Genomic DNA, 14832 nt, shown 5'->3' on the forward strand with positions numbered 1-14832 from the left:
ATTCTGTTAGATGGTTAAAGAGCTGTCTAATTTTAAATCGTGATTAAAAAAAATTGCAGAAACTATTCTAGAGAAATGTGGTTCAGAGAAAGATGAGGCATCCAGTTCCTGGTGCTTTAAAATAGTATCTGCTGGTTATAAAACAGCAACAGTTCAACTCTGAAAATATTGTTGAATTATTTCTGTTACATACGTTTATGGTTCAACCAAAGATAAAGCTGAATATTTTACAAAATTACTAATGTTGGTTTTACTAATCTTGGATTTCAGGCTGATAACATAACTATGATCTATTTAATTCTTGATCCATTATTAGTTTGGGAAAAAATAAACTGGAAATTAAACATCCTTTGAATATCATCTGGGGATTCAATTCAGTGGACATAGTGAAGACTATTTAAATGTGTAAACGCAGATAATTTTTGAGTATCAGGTTCAACAGTTTACTGTACAATTTCTAATTATGCACCCATATTAATGTCATTGAATTTGGACAAAAATATCTCAATTATCAGAGTTACTATTTTAATACTTTTCCCTGGAAGATTCATAATATAGTTTTTTTTCAATAAATAAAAATTCAGTTAATTTGGGAATCATTCAGGATATATTTAAAGCATTTATTATTCATGGTAAGGTAACAGTCTATTAACTCCTGGCAGAAAAAGATCTACAATTACAACATAGAGCAGTTAAATTAGAAGTTAAAAGAAACAGAAAATATATGCCCTAAAACAGAGTAAAGAAACATATTAACTTTTTAGATTTACTAAGTTGCAGTTGGACCAATCGTAAGCTTTGTAAACAGTACATATTTAAAACGAATGAAACACTGAGTATTGAAAAACAGAGAGAAAAGAACTGGGAAGTTATTGGCTACCTGTCTGAAAATTTTCCAACAATGTAAAATAATATCTTTGGAAAGAGATTCCTCAGGACAAAACATACTAATTAATTATAACATTGACTTTTAGTGTTTTAGAATTTGGTAACTTTTACCTTCTTAAGTTGTGGTCCAACAGTGCCACCCACCATATTTTGATAAATGTAGTGGACAATATTCTTTTGCATTTCCCATGGATGGAAGGCAACTCTTGAATTTCGAACCATGGAGCCAAAGCAAGCTTGTCCTGTCCCCAAACAACAAAAATGGGTATATCTGATTACTTGCTTAGTTAGTATAGTAAGACCTCAGTTTTTTGGTTTTTTTTTTTACTTACACATTAAGGACTATCAACCAGATCTAAATTCAATACAGTTGGGGAGGAACGACAGAAATAAAAAATGATTATTTAATGCATTGGTAAATGTAAACATATAACGTTTCATCAGCATACTGATACAAAAAAAATCTAAAATGGCTAGTACACGGTCGTGTAAAGATCTAGTAAAAAGCAGATGTTTAATATTTTAAGAATGTACTGGGTAAGACATAAGCAATTTTTAAAAAATAGTTAATGGCAGAAAAAAAATTCACAGAATGTTTAATAGGGATGGCAGTACTCAGTTAACTATTAATTTTTATTCCACTAGGAAATTGAGGAAATTGAGGAATTTTGATCTTGGGGGAGGGAATTCTTGACCCCTGCCAGGATGAATTTCTTCCTTACACCCCTTTAGAAATAATGTTGTACAGTAAATTATTGAGAAGACAGACATATTGTACTTAATTATATACCAACTAGGTGGAAGTTATTCAGTTTGGAATAAAGATGGGTTTTTTTCATACTGCCATAATAGCAAAAAAAAAAAAAGAATAAACTTTAGATGGGGAAAATACTATAATTTCTGATACAAAGGACTGGATTTCAGAGATGTGATTTAGCAATTTTTGAGAAAAATAAAAGATTCTATAATTAGAAAATATCACATTATGTTTCCCTCTGGGGAAAAAATCTTGAACAGGTTGAGTCAGCACTAAAAGCTTAATTTTTCTTTTTAAATGCTTACTAAATCAAGTGAACTTGGGATGTACAGTAGTCGTAATTATTTTTTCATTTGTTTTTGTGAATGGGGAATTGCTTATTTTTATTTTATGTATGTCTGTTTGAAAATCAAAACTATTTTGTTTTAAAAAATTGAGCCACTATAGGATTGTTAGTCTGTCTTCTGCACACATAATCAATGTTTGGTTCCTTATTGTTTCTTGATTTTTAAATATAAACAAGCCACCCAGACTTATAATGAGTTGGGAAAGCTCTAAATTGTATAAATAAATAAAGCTTGACAGAGAATTTCCCATTCACAAAAACAAATGACAAAAAATTACGACTACTGTATATCCCAAGTTCACTTGATTTAGTAAACATTTAAAAAGAAAAATTAAACTTTCAGTGCTGACCGAACCTGTCCAAGATTTTTTTGACCAGGTGACAAAATTAGTGGACCAGAAGAATGAATGCTGTGGATATAATTTACTTGGACTTCAGTAAGGTATTTGATAAAGTAGAACACAACCTACTACTTGATAAGATAGAAAAATGTGGGTTAGACAGCATCACCACCAGATGGATTCGTAGATGGCTGACAGGTCGTACTCAGCGTGTGGTCCTCAATGGAACCGCATCTACATGCGGTGTGTAGTGGGGTGCCCCAGGGCTCTGTTCTGGGCCCAGTGCTCTTCAACATCTTCATCAATGATTTGGATGAGGAGATAGATGGGGAACTCATCAAATTTGCAGATGACAGGAATAGCCAACACTCCAGAAGATAGGCTTATGATACAGGAGGATCTGGACAGACTTGAACATTGGGCGCTATCTAACAAAATGAAATGGTGAAAAAAGGCAAGAAAAATCTAATGCATAGGTACAGTGTTGGTGGTACTTTGCTCAATAGTAGTAAACGTGTGAGGGATCTCGGAGTCCTAATGGACAATCACTTAAATAAGAGCCAGCAGTGTGCTGCAGCTGCCAAAAAAGCCAACACAGTGCTAGGCTGCATTAACAGAGGGATAAAATCAAGATCACATGAAGTACTAATACCACTTTACAATGCCTTGGTAAGGCCACACACAAACTGCATCCAGTTTTGGTCACCAAGATGCAAAAAAGATGTTGAGGCTCTAGAAAAAGTACAGAGAAGAGCAACAAAGATGATTAGGGGACTGGAGGCTAAAACATATAGGGAATGGTTGCTGGAATTGGGTATGAAGCGAAGGACGAGGGGTGACACAATAGCAGTGTTCCAATATCTCAAGAGTTGCCACAAAGAAGAGGGGGTCAACCTATTCTCCAAAGCACCTGAAGGCAGGACAAGAAGCAACGGATGGAAACTGACCGAAGAGAGAAGCAACCTAGAACTGAGAAATCTCCTGACAGTTAAAACAATTAATCAGTGGAACAACCTGCCTCCAGAAGCTGTGAATGCTCCAACACTGGAAGTTTTTTTTTTTTAAAAGAAGAGAATAGCACAGGACAACTTCTTTATCTGGTCTGCCAAGAAGCCAATGCACAGAAAATCAAAGTGAAGCTGCTTCCACATGCACCACACACATTCACGCACACATCCACTATTAGCAATATGTTTGTACCAATGCACAGTACTGCAAGTGTGTTTTCTCACTTATTTCTGAACTGGTCCGCACTCCCTCTAGCTTGCCAAAGAGGGAGCGCTGAAACCAACAGTTGACTGGTATCCTGCTTTGTTTGGTTCCACAGTGAGGAAAAAAACAACATTCCTCTTTCCCCACCCAAAAGAAAGGAATTGCTATGGCCCAGAGCGCTGTTTGTGTGTGTGTGTGTGTGTGTGTGTGTGTGTGTTAGCACTGAGAGCAGCAAGCAAGCAGTGAAAGAACAGCAATTAGGCTTCATGGCTCCTTCCCTTCAGCTGGAAAGAAGGAACTTTAAGAATTGGGAGATGGGCTATAGTAGGATTTCCACAAATGGGAAACATCTACCCATTTCCAGAAGGAATGCTATGTGCAGCATTTTTTCCGGAACAAGAAATTAGTGAATCTGCAAAATATGCATAGCCTACTGGAAGTTAAATGCCATTGATGGAGACATAAAAACACCAGTCCTCCGTTTGCAAGGCACCTGAGGTATTGAAGCCCACTTTAAGGTCATGGATGAAAAACAGATCTCACCTATTAAAGGCAAGAAAAGCAATCCTTTGAACTTCCCCTTTTTTCTGCCTATCGCTAGAACTCACAGCACTGAAAACAGCAAACTAAATGAAAAATATTAGAGAGAAATTTGAGATTCATTGCAAGTAATATACATTAAAATACCTCATAACAACCTCAATAAGAATTGAAGAAAAAATACTGAATGAGTTCTAAAAAGCTAAGGAGTGGCATAATTTGATTTGAAAAAAGACAAAGAACTCAATTTAGGATTCTACAACATGGAAAATAACAAAATGGACTGGCTATATCAAACTTTAAGTTATACAGGTAGTGCTCAACTTATGACCACAACTGAGCCAAAAATTTATGTTGCTAAGTGAGACTGTTAAGTGAAATTTGCTCCAATTTACAACCTTTCTTGCCACAGTTGTGAAGTGAATCACTGCAGTTGTTGAGGTAGTAATATGGTTGTTAGGTCAACCTGGCTTCCCCATTGACTTTGCTTGTCAGAAGGTCACAAAAGGGGATCACATGACCCCGGGACCCTGCAACCGTCATAAATATGAGGCAATTGCCAAGTGTCTGAATCTTGATCACATGACTGTGGGGATGCTGCAATGGTCGTGTGAAAAACGGTTATAACGTTCTTTTTCAGTGCTGTTGTAACTTCGAAGGGTCACTAAATGAACTGTTGTAAGTTGAGAACTACCTGTACTATCAAATTATTAAACTTGATCACAGATTGAATAATACCACATAGAACTTGCAAGAGGCTTGCACAAATCCAGGTCTACTACAAAAAGAAATGTTAATTTCATAACAGGCCATTCAATTATCCTCTTATTAAAAAGAGGGGGCAAATTTAAAAGAAAAATAGGCCCTGGTTTATTAGCTCTTGTCCTAATACCAAACTACTATTTTTCCTGAAGGCAAATATGCTAACTATTTTATCAGTAAAAAAATAATTTATATGGAAAGCAAGATTTAACCTTCATTAAAGAATTAACTCTTTAAGATTCTCTTTGGAATAGTCAAAAATGCATAATTATTAGTATAAATTCCAAAGGAACTATGAAAATAAGGTGGTATAATTAGTTTGACATAGCACAGAACTCAAAAATTTATTGGAGCTTGTGTGTGCATGTATGATTACTGAAATGATTTAGAAAATGAAAAAGTCAAAAGTTGCATGATTAAACAGATACAGAAATTAAGCAGAACACTTAGTATGCAACAATGGGAATATCAGTGGAAGGTAAATATTAAATTTACTGTGAATATTATACTCAGAAAAAGTTATGTATGCATTTTTGTTGGTACATTACTCTAATATTTTGATTGCTTAAAATCAATAACTTCTATTAAAAACAGCTAAAATGCTACAGTCAGATTAGATCAGTCTTCTATTATCCAGTGGCAATGTTACATAGCTCAGCAATTTTGGAAGATGTTTCACCAGAGAATGAAACCAATTTTAAATAATGTCTTTCCTTTTGTATCAGTTGTTTTTCTGCTAAGTATTACAAAGCCGTGTGTATGTGCGTGCGTGCGTGCGTGTGTGTATGAATGAATGAATGACGTATAATTCTGCATTGCAGACTTTTGTCTGCATCTGAATTTGGGGTTTCTTTCAACCTACAGTTTTTAAAACTGTAGATTCTGTCTCTCAGGCATTAGCAGTGGGCTAATGCCTCCTTAAGTAACACCAGCTGCCTGCAATTAGTGCAGGTTCGAGTCCCACCAGGCTCAAGGTTGACTCAGCCTTCCATCCTTCCGAGGTAGGTAAAATGAGGACCCAGATTGTTGGGGGCAATTAAGCTGACTTTGTAATAATGCTGCTTGGTGTGTGTGTGAAAGCCCTAATAAGCAGGCATATACATAGAATGAAGGCTACTGCTAAGCTTGTAAGTCGCCCTGAGTCTTCGGAGAAGGGCGGGATATAAATGGAATTAAAATTAAAAAAAAATTAAAAATTAAGGATGGATTGCTTCAGATCAGCTAGAAATCCTGCAGTCTGGAATGATAAAAAAACAGGCCTTGGCTTTTTGTATGAAATTCTTTCATATTTCTTCAGCATGTTACTATATCCCCACATAGTCATCTTTTCCTAAGGCTAAATATACCCACCTCCTTCAATCACTCTTTATGGTACTTAAATTTCTAATCCATGAATCATCCTCAATGCACTTCTTTGAATGTGTTCTAATATCTCTGGATGCTTCTTAAAGCTGGACACTTAAGATGTGTCCAACCTCAGATATTGTGAGCAAAACAGAATAATGTACAATTTTATTGTATTAAGTGTTTTTCTCAGACATATCATGTTGAGGACTTACATTCAATTGCAACTTATTCAAGAATTTTTTTACAGCAGCATTACCAAGTCAGATATTTTCCTAATCTATAAGTATTTGGGATGTTTGTTTCATAATTGAAGAACTTTGCTTTTGTTTCTGTTAATTATCATTTTACTTTCAGCCAATTTTTTAACACATCGACATAATTTAGAATTTTATTTCTGTCTTCTGAGGTACAGTTATCCTATTTTCAATGATCTGCACATCTGATTAACATTTATTCCAGCTCTTCATAATTAATAAAATATTAAAAAGTAGAGGATCCAGGACTTACAATTTGAGCAGCTTTTTTTAGTAAAATTTTCAAGCCAGGATTCCCATAAAAATTAAAAATGTTAAACCTTATTAAAGCAAGAAAAAAACCCTATTATTTGTTTGTAAAGATGAACTGGAACTTTTTTATTCACTTACTTATGTCACATTCACTAGGACAAGTATATATCCTAATTGAGTGAAATACCAAGTGCAATCCCTTGTAACTTAGAGCAGAACAACAATCAGCTTATGCTAGGAGAGTTTCTTCTAGAAGACTCCTCAGATAAAGGCAAATATTGAACATAGTCATCAAGCTGCGATGTGAAATTAAGCATCTTCTGACAAACATAAATATATACAGAGAGAGAAACCCAAAAACATAAAAACAGGATATACCATTGCACTTTAAATTCCTTCTGAAACAGAATATTCCAGTTTGTTCTATAGCTTACATAAAATACATGGAGTTTCTAGCAGTGTGGTTTTAACAAATATATCTGCTGACACTTCATGAAAAACCCTAAGAGACAGTTGCCTGGAGAGAATTTTGCTGAGCAATTAAGCTCTAGAGGTTTGACTTTTGTTTGTTTTCATACTTAGCTCTACTTTTTATATTTAATCCCTAGATACTTTTATTTATCTATTAATCAAATTTATTTAGTCGCACAACTCACCAAAAATGATTCTGAACAATGTACAATATACTATAAAATAATAAGATAGAAAAAAATTATGCAGAAAAAAATAAAAAAAATCAGAATTAAAGGTTCAGAAAAGGCAGCAGCTGTCAACAACAATGGAGTCACTTCAGTACCCTGCTGGTCCTTAGGGCCCCCGTGCCTGACAGCATAACCAGGTTTTGAGGAACTTTTGGAAAATCAACAGGGATGGAGCCAGCCTCACTTTGGGGTGGGGGGCAGGCACCATGGCAGAAAAGGCCCATTGCCTGGGTCGCACTAAAGGTAGCTGTCTAGCAGACGGGACTGTGGCATACCTCTTTTGTCAGACCTGATGGGATGAGCAGATGTAATCAGGGAGAAGAAGTCACTCAAATAACCTGGACCAATGCCATGAAGGGCTTTAAAGGTCAAAACAGCTCTTTGAATTGGACCCAGAAGCAAACCAGCAGCCAATGGAGCTGGTGGAGCAGAAGTGTAACATTTGCCATTCTAGAGGTATATATAACTGCCGACACCACGGCATTTTGCACCAGCTGAAGCTACTGGATACTTTTCAAGGGAAGCCCTCTGTGGAGCACATTACAGTAGTCCCACATGAATGAATGATCATAAGCAGAGCCTCCCAATCTGGGAACGGGTGCAAAGGCTCTCCCATTCATGACTGTCAGCTGTTTTTCGAGTGGGAGTGTGAGTCCAGAAAAACTCCTAGGTCTGCTGGGCAGTTCAATCCCATCCATCACCAAAGGCGGCATAGTTCTAAAAGTAATATATCCCTAAAACCCAAAGCCACTCAGTATTGCCAGGGTTCAACTGAAACCCTGCGTTCTTTATCCAGACCCTCACACACTCCAGGCACTGAGATAAGATGTCCTCGGCATTGCTTAATTCACCAGGGAAACACTGATGATACCTCAACCTGTGGTAATTGATGAGGTCACTCAGTGGCCTCATGTAAATATTGAATAGGAGTGGAGAAAGCACCCAATTCTGTAGGCATCCCACACAGTACAGGTTGCGTGGTGGTGGTGGGAACGGAATCTCACAGGTGCCCCCCATCATCACCGATTGGAACTGATCCCAGAGAAAGGAGGCGAAACAGCCTTTCACAGTACTACCCACCCTCAATCTTCTAAGCCAGACATGTCAAACACAAGGCCCGGGGGCCGGATCCGGCCCGCGAAGTGGTTTCATGTGGCCCGCAAAGCCATCCTGGAAACAGTGAGGGAACGGCCCCCACTGCCTTGGCCCTGGCCCAGAGACCCTCCTTCTGCCAGAGACCCTCAGATCTGTCCCACTCCTGCCCAGGCCCCCATAGGCATCCTTGATGCGAATGATGTAGAGCTGGCCATGCCCACCCAGTAGGCCATACGCACTCTAGCCACGCCCACCCAGTAGGCCACGCCCACCCTGGCCATACCCACCCAGCCCCCTGAGGGCAACCGCAATGCTGATGCGGCCCTCGATGAAATTGAGTTTGACACCCCTGTTCTAAGCCAATTCAGAGCTATATCACAATCAATGGCATGGAGTCATTGAGACATCAGGTAGAACAAGGATAGATGCACAGATTTGCATTTAAAGTAGAACAAGGATTTGATGTACCTGCATCCAAAAAAAGTGCAAGGGAAACTTGTCCAGGACAATACTAATAATCTCCAAAGCAATAGGATATGCAAGATCTGACAATTTGTTAAATTAAATAACAAAGAAGCAGATCAAATGAAACCATTAAAATACATTTATGTGTAGAAGCAAAGGGCAGTGAGAAAAATTATCCACCCAAGGAGTTTATAGGATGCAAACAGGGCTCAGCATCACTCTTTACTTTCACTCATTCAGTAAAACTTTTCATTATTTATTTTTCACATTAATGAGTATACCCATATTTCTAAATATCTATTCACAGCCAGAACAGGTTTGGGTCCTAAACAGGAGCACATTGCCATTATTCACACATTATTTTAAATGACAGCATCTAGAGCCTTGAAAGCAGTTCATTCAAGAAAGGTTATTCTACAACCATTAACTTAACCCGATTAACTTTGAAACGCTGAATATATAAACCCATCAGCACTCCATCTCCAGATGCCAACTAGAGTACAAACATGACATTTAAACTGTGCTTTCCTTTCTCTGGTTTTGGGGAACCAGATGTTATGGTTTATAAGGAAAGAAAAGGCTTTATTAGCACAGAAACTGGGAAGCAGAATTATGTAAGAACTTCCACAGACTGGGGGGTAGGGACCATTTCACCCACAAGCTTCCCAGAGGTGCAGCTATCAAGAGAACACTCATGCTGAATGTGATTTAGAATGCACAGCAGGACAGCAGGAAATAAATTATCTCTAATCAACTGAGACTCTAAGTTCATAAACATATGAAGCTAATTTTGGAGTGGCACAAAGAACTTTTTTTAAAAAAAAGGTTCAAGTTGAATGATACCCCACTCACCTTTACACAGACTACCTAGCTAATTTCTAAGACATTTTAAAATGTTTTAGCAATAAAAAGTGACTTCATTATTGTTAAAGCCACCACACATGGGATAAAGAAAAACTGACTGAGGTCATTTCTTCTTGCTCTCTTTATTTCACTCCCTTCACTGTGGTCGGAGGCAACAACAACTTGATGGGACACAATCAGTTATGATAATGTAAATCTGTTGGGACCAGCAAAGACGCTACAGCTGGAATATTCCCCATCCCCACCCAACACACATTTTTCTCCTTTCTTTGTCAGGAGAGCATAAGGTAACTTACAGATGTTAAAACTTCTATTTGGCTTTAGATGTTGCCACAATTAAGCTAAGCAAACAAAGTATTGAAAGAGAACCACATAAAGATTGACCTGCAATTCATTTACTCAACCCAATTTTCTGGATTGGCACAATATACTAAACCGTAAACTAACAATACAAACTGACCTTGCACAACAGGCTAGGTTAATGTAAGTTAGCTTGCCTGTGATTAGGTATGTTATATAAACTGTTAGACTATTTTGTTTTAACATTTATACATAAAATAAAAAGATAGAGGTCATTAAATAAAATCAACCAAACAGCTACGCCAGGGGTGTCAAACTCGATTTCATTGAGGGCCGCATCAGCATTGTGGTTGCCCTCAGGGGCCCGGGAGGGTATGGCCAGGGTGGGCGTGGCTAGAGTGCATATGGCCTACTGGGTGGGCGTGGCCAGCTCTACATCGTTCGCATCAAGGGTGCCTATGGGGGCCTGGGCAGGAGTGGGACAGATCTGAGGGTCTCTGGCAGAAGGAGGCTCTCTGGGCCAGGGCCAAGGCAGTGGGGGCCGTTCCCTCACTGTTTCCAGGATGGCTTTGCGGGCCACATGAAACCACTTTGTGGGCCGGATCCGGCCCCCGGGCCTTGTGTTTGACATGTCTGAGCTAGGCTGTAGCAGCTTTTCCCTGCTGCTGAATTAGTGCCACCCACACTTGAATCAACAAAAAAGTACACTGGCATGAAATTTGCTGCCCCAACCCTATCCTGCCTCTATTTCATCTGGTCTGACTCACTGACAAAGAAGCTATCCTAATTTTCATGTGCAAAGTGATTAGTTGATTTCTCTGGTCCTCCCTCTTCTGCATTTCACCAAGTAGGGGAAAGAATCATCTGCCAATTACATTGCTGGAAAAGAAATATAAAGGGAAAAGCTGGCTATATGCTTCTATCTTTCATAATCTAGGCTTCTTCTTGGGCTCCTCCACCCAATTTTGAATATATGTTGGAGTCAATATACTGAATCCAACAAGGGAGGTAAATTACTAGAGTATTTTTATTTAAGATTTTCCCTTACTTTCTCTTTTTTACATAAGCAACAAATTCTCTATTCTGTTCTGGAGGCTATTTGGGAAGGGTTGGCCTCATTCTATTATTTCAACTTTCCGCTACAATTAAAGCATTTATACTCCTGCAAGCAGTCTGCTATTATGAAATTCTGAGAAATATAAATCACACAGCTGCTCTATTTTTTTTTCCAGGGAGACAACAGCAGAATATCAGCAGGTAAGACCGCCCAGAAGACCGAGAAAGGAAATGCCCAACCACTACTGGTTGCCACTTTTAATTTGATAGTGCTTAAAAGCATTTACACATCTTGAGGCTGTCTCTGAATCCTGCAAGCTTAAGAAAGAAAACAGTATTTTATGGTGGTAAAACTAAGGACTTTTCTGACCCAATAGCTCACGGGTGTCAAACTTGCAGTGTTATGTAATGTGTCTTGATATATTGCGACTTTTTTTGCATTGCCAGAGCTGGGGTGGGTGCAGCCTCTGTACGATGCAACCGGCCTGCAGGCCAGCAGTTTGACACCCCTGCAATAGCTGGATATAAGATGAATGTGTGGACACAGTAGGAAAAAATTATTACTAAATCATGTTTTTATAAATGAAGATGGCCTCAAAGACAGGAAAACAGAATTATACTATCTTCTTTGAAAAAAATGCCGTCTCCAGCTCTCCCCAAAATCACCATTCCATCAGCTACTTGTTTTCATTCAGCCTAGAATAATCAGTACATTATTTACCTCAATGTGATGAATTTCAGTTTACCAAATCATTACTAAACCATTCACATGACCATTTCTGCAGTCCCTGATATTAAAAAAAGGCTATGGTATGGGTTACCAATTTTTTGCAGTTTGGTTTTCTTCACAAATAGTTTTTTTGCTTGTAGCTCATTATCTAGTTCTCCATAGTCTCGCTTCCTTTTTCCAGATGATTTTGACACTTTTTCTGATTGATGCTCACGTGGATTCAGATGCTCATCCTTTGACTGCTTCCTAGAACCCATTTTGTTCTACTGAAAAAAACAATGCATTGGGAGGAGTCAGAAAACAAAGGATTTGGTCTTTTTGAAGTCAAGCTTCTCTGCTACTACAAATTCTTAAACATTTTAAATTATATTTATATTCAGTATTTCTTCCATCCTGAAACTCAAGGCTGCTTATGTGGTCTTCCAAAGTACATCATATTCAGGCCCTGACCAATCCATGCCAATTTTTCAACTTGTGGCAATCTCTAAAGGTATTCCAAAGAAAGTCTTTTATTTGTCATTTATCTGCAAATTGTTCTTGTTCTATACTAGAGGAAAAACTAGACAACTTTTCATTAAATCTCCCATCTAATTATGGTGCAGCTTTACATATCTTAAAACAGATAAAGTAGAAGACATTTGCTTCAGTCTTATTACTCTGAATTACAAATGCAATTTTTACTTAAAATAAACCCCACTGTCTTTAATGGCCCTTATTTCTATCTAATCTCCACCTTTACTAGCTTAGCCTTTACGTCCACTTGTACTTCAATTTAAAGCATAATTCTGCCTTGACAATCTACTAAAGTTTAAACATGCAGCATCTAATTATCCTAGCCGAGATTCAAAGGAGCTCTGGATTCTCCTCCGTCTTATAATTGCCATTTTTCTCCTAGTAAATAACTGGATCGTCCCACCTTCATCCTGTGTCTTACTTCAGTTCAGAAAATAGATGAGCCTTCCTCAACCCAGCAAAAAATAGATGTGCAAGACTACAAAACCTATCAGCCATAGCCAATATATACAGGGTTTTATGTTAAAGATTATAAAAGTTGTACAATCTGGAGGCCACCGGATTAAAAAAAAAAAGCTATCATACATACAAAGCAGAAGCATATTGATATATGCAATTTAGGTTTGTTACAGAAACGTTTCTAACTACATCCTAAAGTTTGTTAGTAATCACCACACTCAGTGGTTTTTGTATTTCCTTTCCATGTCAGACTCATCAACCTAATAAAGTTCTGCTGAAATTTTAAAAAGTTCACAAAGCAGTCACAAGCTGAACTGATACACCACATTACCTCCTCCTCCTCCTCCTCTCTACCATGCAGCATTTTCTTAACAGAAAAGATTGCTAGTGATAATACAGTTTGTTTTTAGCACAGAGTAATTTACACATCCTCATACGTGCTAGTATCTCTCTTCGTACAGGCAAGAACCTTTATGAAGGCTCCTATGCAGCTAAGGAATCGAGTTTGAATCCCGAGATCTCTAGACCAGCGTTTCCCAACCTTAGGAACTTGAAGATGCGTGGACTTCAACTCCCAGAATTCCCCAGCCAGCTATGCTGGCTGGGGAATTCTGGGAGTTGAAGTCCACGCATCTTCAAGTTCCTAAGGTTGGGAAACGCTGCTCTAGACTGCAATTCCTGCCTGGGTTTAGGACAAGTTCGCTACAACACTGCTCCTCCAACCTGCCTCAGTTTTGTGAGGCTAAAACGCAGCTTTGGAATCTTCACACCGCCAAGAGTTTCTCTCCTCCCACCCCGCACATTTCCACACACAGATAAAGGCATGTTTTGCTATAAGCATCGAGCAAGGAGCAGAGTCGGCTGGAACAGCGGAAACTTCCCTCTTCTATATGTACTCAAGAGCCGGCTACTCGGAATCGCAAAGCCCATTCAGAGGCGGAAAGCTGACTTAAAGGAAGCTGATCGTCAGCATTACTTTCAGGACGCCCAGCGGCAAGGCAAAGGCTACGTGGCCAAGCAAAGCCCTCTCGCCAAGGCACGAGGCTCTGGGACAGGCTGAGGAGTTAGAAAGGAAACAGCAATTGCACGGCCAAGCGTGCGGGGAAGGGAGACCCCCCTCACCTGGCGTCTTCGCCACCTAGCTCGCACGTTTCCCCCGTAGCGATGCACAGGCTCGCCGGATAGGCAAACCCCACTCGGGCACTTGCCTACCGAAATCTCTCCTCGAGAGTTTCATAATCTGGCGAGGAAAAGGAGGAGGAGCGAGCGAGCACGAAAACAGTGAAGCGGTTTACGCGGGAAACCCGTTGGGTTCCGGCAAGGCCTACAAACGGAGCGAAGGGCCTGGTCCACCCAAAGGCTTGCTTTTTTCCATTCGCCGACAGGGGGCGCCGCAAGGAACGGGTTGCACGAGGCACGGCGAAGGGAAAAGTCTATGGCAGGGGTAGGCAACCCTCGGCTCTTTTATGACTCGTGGACTTCAACTCCCAGAATTCCTGAGCCAGCCAAGTCATAAAAGAGCCGAGGTTGCCTACCCCTGGTCCAGGGGTAGGCAACCTCGGCTCTTTTATGACTCATGGACTTCAACTCCCAGAATTCCTGAGCCAGCTCTGCTGGCTCAGGAATTCTGGGAGTTGAAGTCCATGAGTCATAAAAGAGCCGAGGTTCCCTACCTCTGCCCTGGTCTATGGAGTTTCTCAGTCATTCTGGTCACACGGTTGTCCCAAAGGTGCTTTTTTTTTTCCCACACCAAGAGGTAATTGGACTTCTTTTTCTTGGATGAGAAGCGAAACGTCTTCAAGGAAAAACAAAAGTCCAGTTGCCTCTTGAAAAAGCACTTTAGGGGCGAGGGGAAATGCCAGAAGATGTCGCTTGAACTCTCCAGAGAGGGCGGAGAGGGGGAACCTTGGACCAGACTAGAGAGCAAACATTTGAAAGAGAAGAAAAAGA

At 39.4% G+C, this 14832-nt stretch overlaps 1 protein-coding gene across 2 annotated transcripts in view; it reads right to left on the reverse strand.

Moving 5' to 3' along the window:
• The window catches only part of DDB2 (damage specific DNA binding protein 2), a 30923-nt gene extending 16598 nt beyond the window's left edge, over window positions 1–14325 (reverse strand). Inside the window, exons 1-3 of one of the 2 annotated variants that reach the window (XM_083348791.1) lie at window positions 14005–14325; window positions 12002–12176; window positions 1000–1130 (exon numbers count right to left, since the gene is read on the reverse strand). In XM_083348791.1, the coding sequence (XP_083204917.1) occupies window positions 1000–1130; window positions 12002–12167 (297 nt within the window). In that variant the 5' untranslated portion in view covers window positions 12168–12176; window positions 14005–14325. The remainder of the gene's footprint in view (window positions 1–999; window positions 1131–12001; window positions 12177–14004) is intronic. The other variant, XM_083348792.1, reaches the window with a different exon arrangement.
• Window positions 14326–14832: the final 507 nt, after the last annotated feature.

The sequence above is a fragment of the Vipera ursinii genome (genome assembly GCF_947247035.1).
Source record: "Vipera ursinii genome assembly, chromosome: 1".
Lineage (NCBI taxonomy): Eukaryota > Metazoa > Chordata > Lepidosauria > Squamata > Viperidae > Vipera > Vipera ursinii.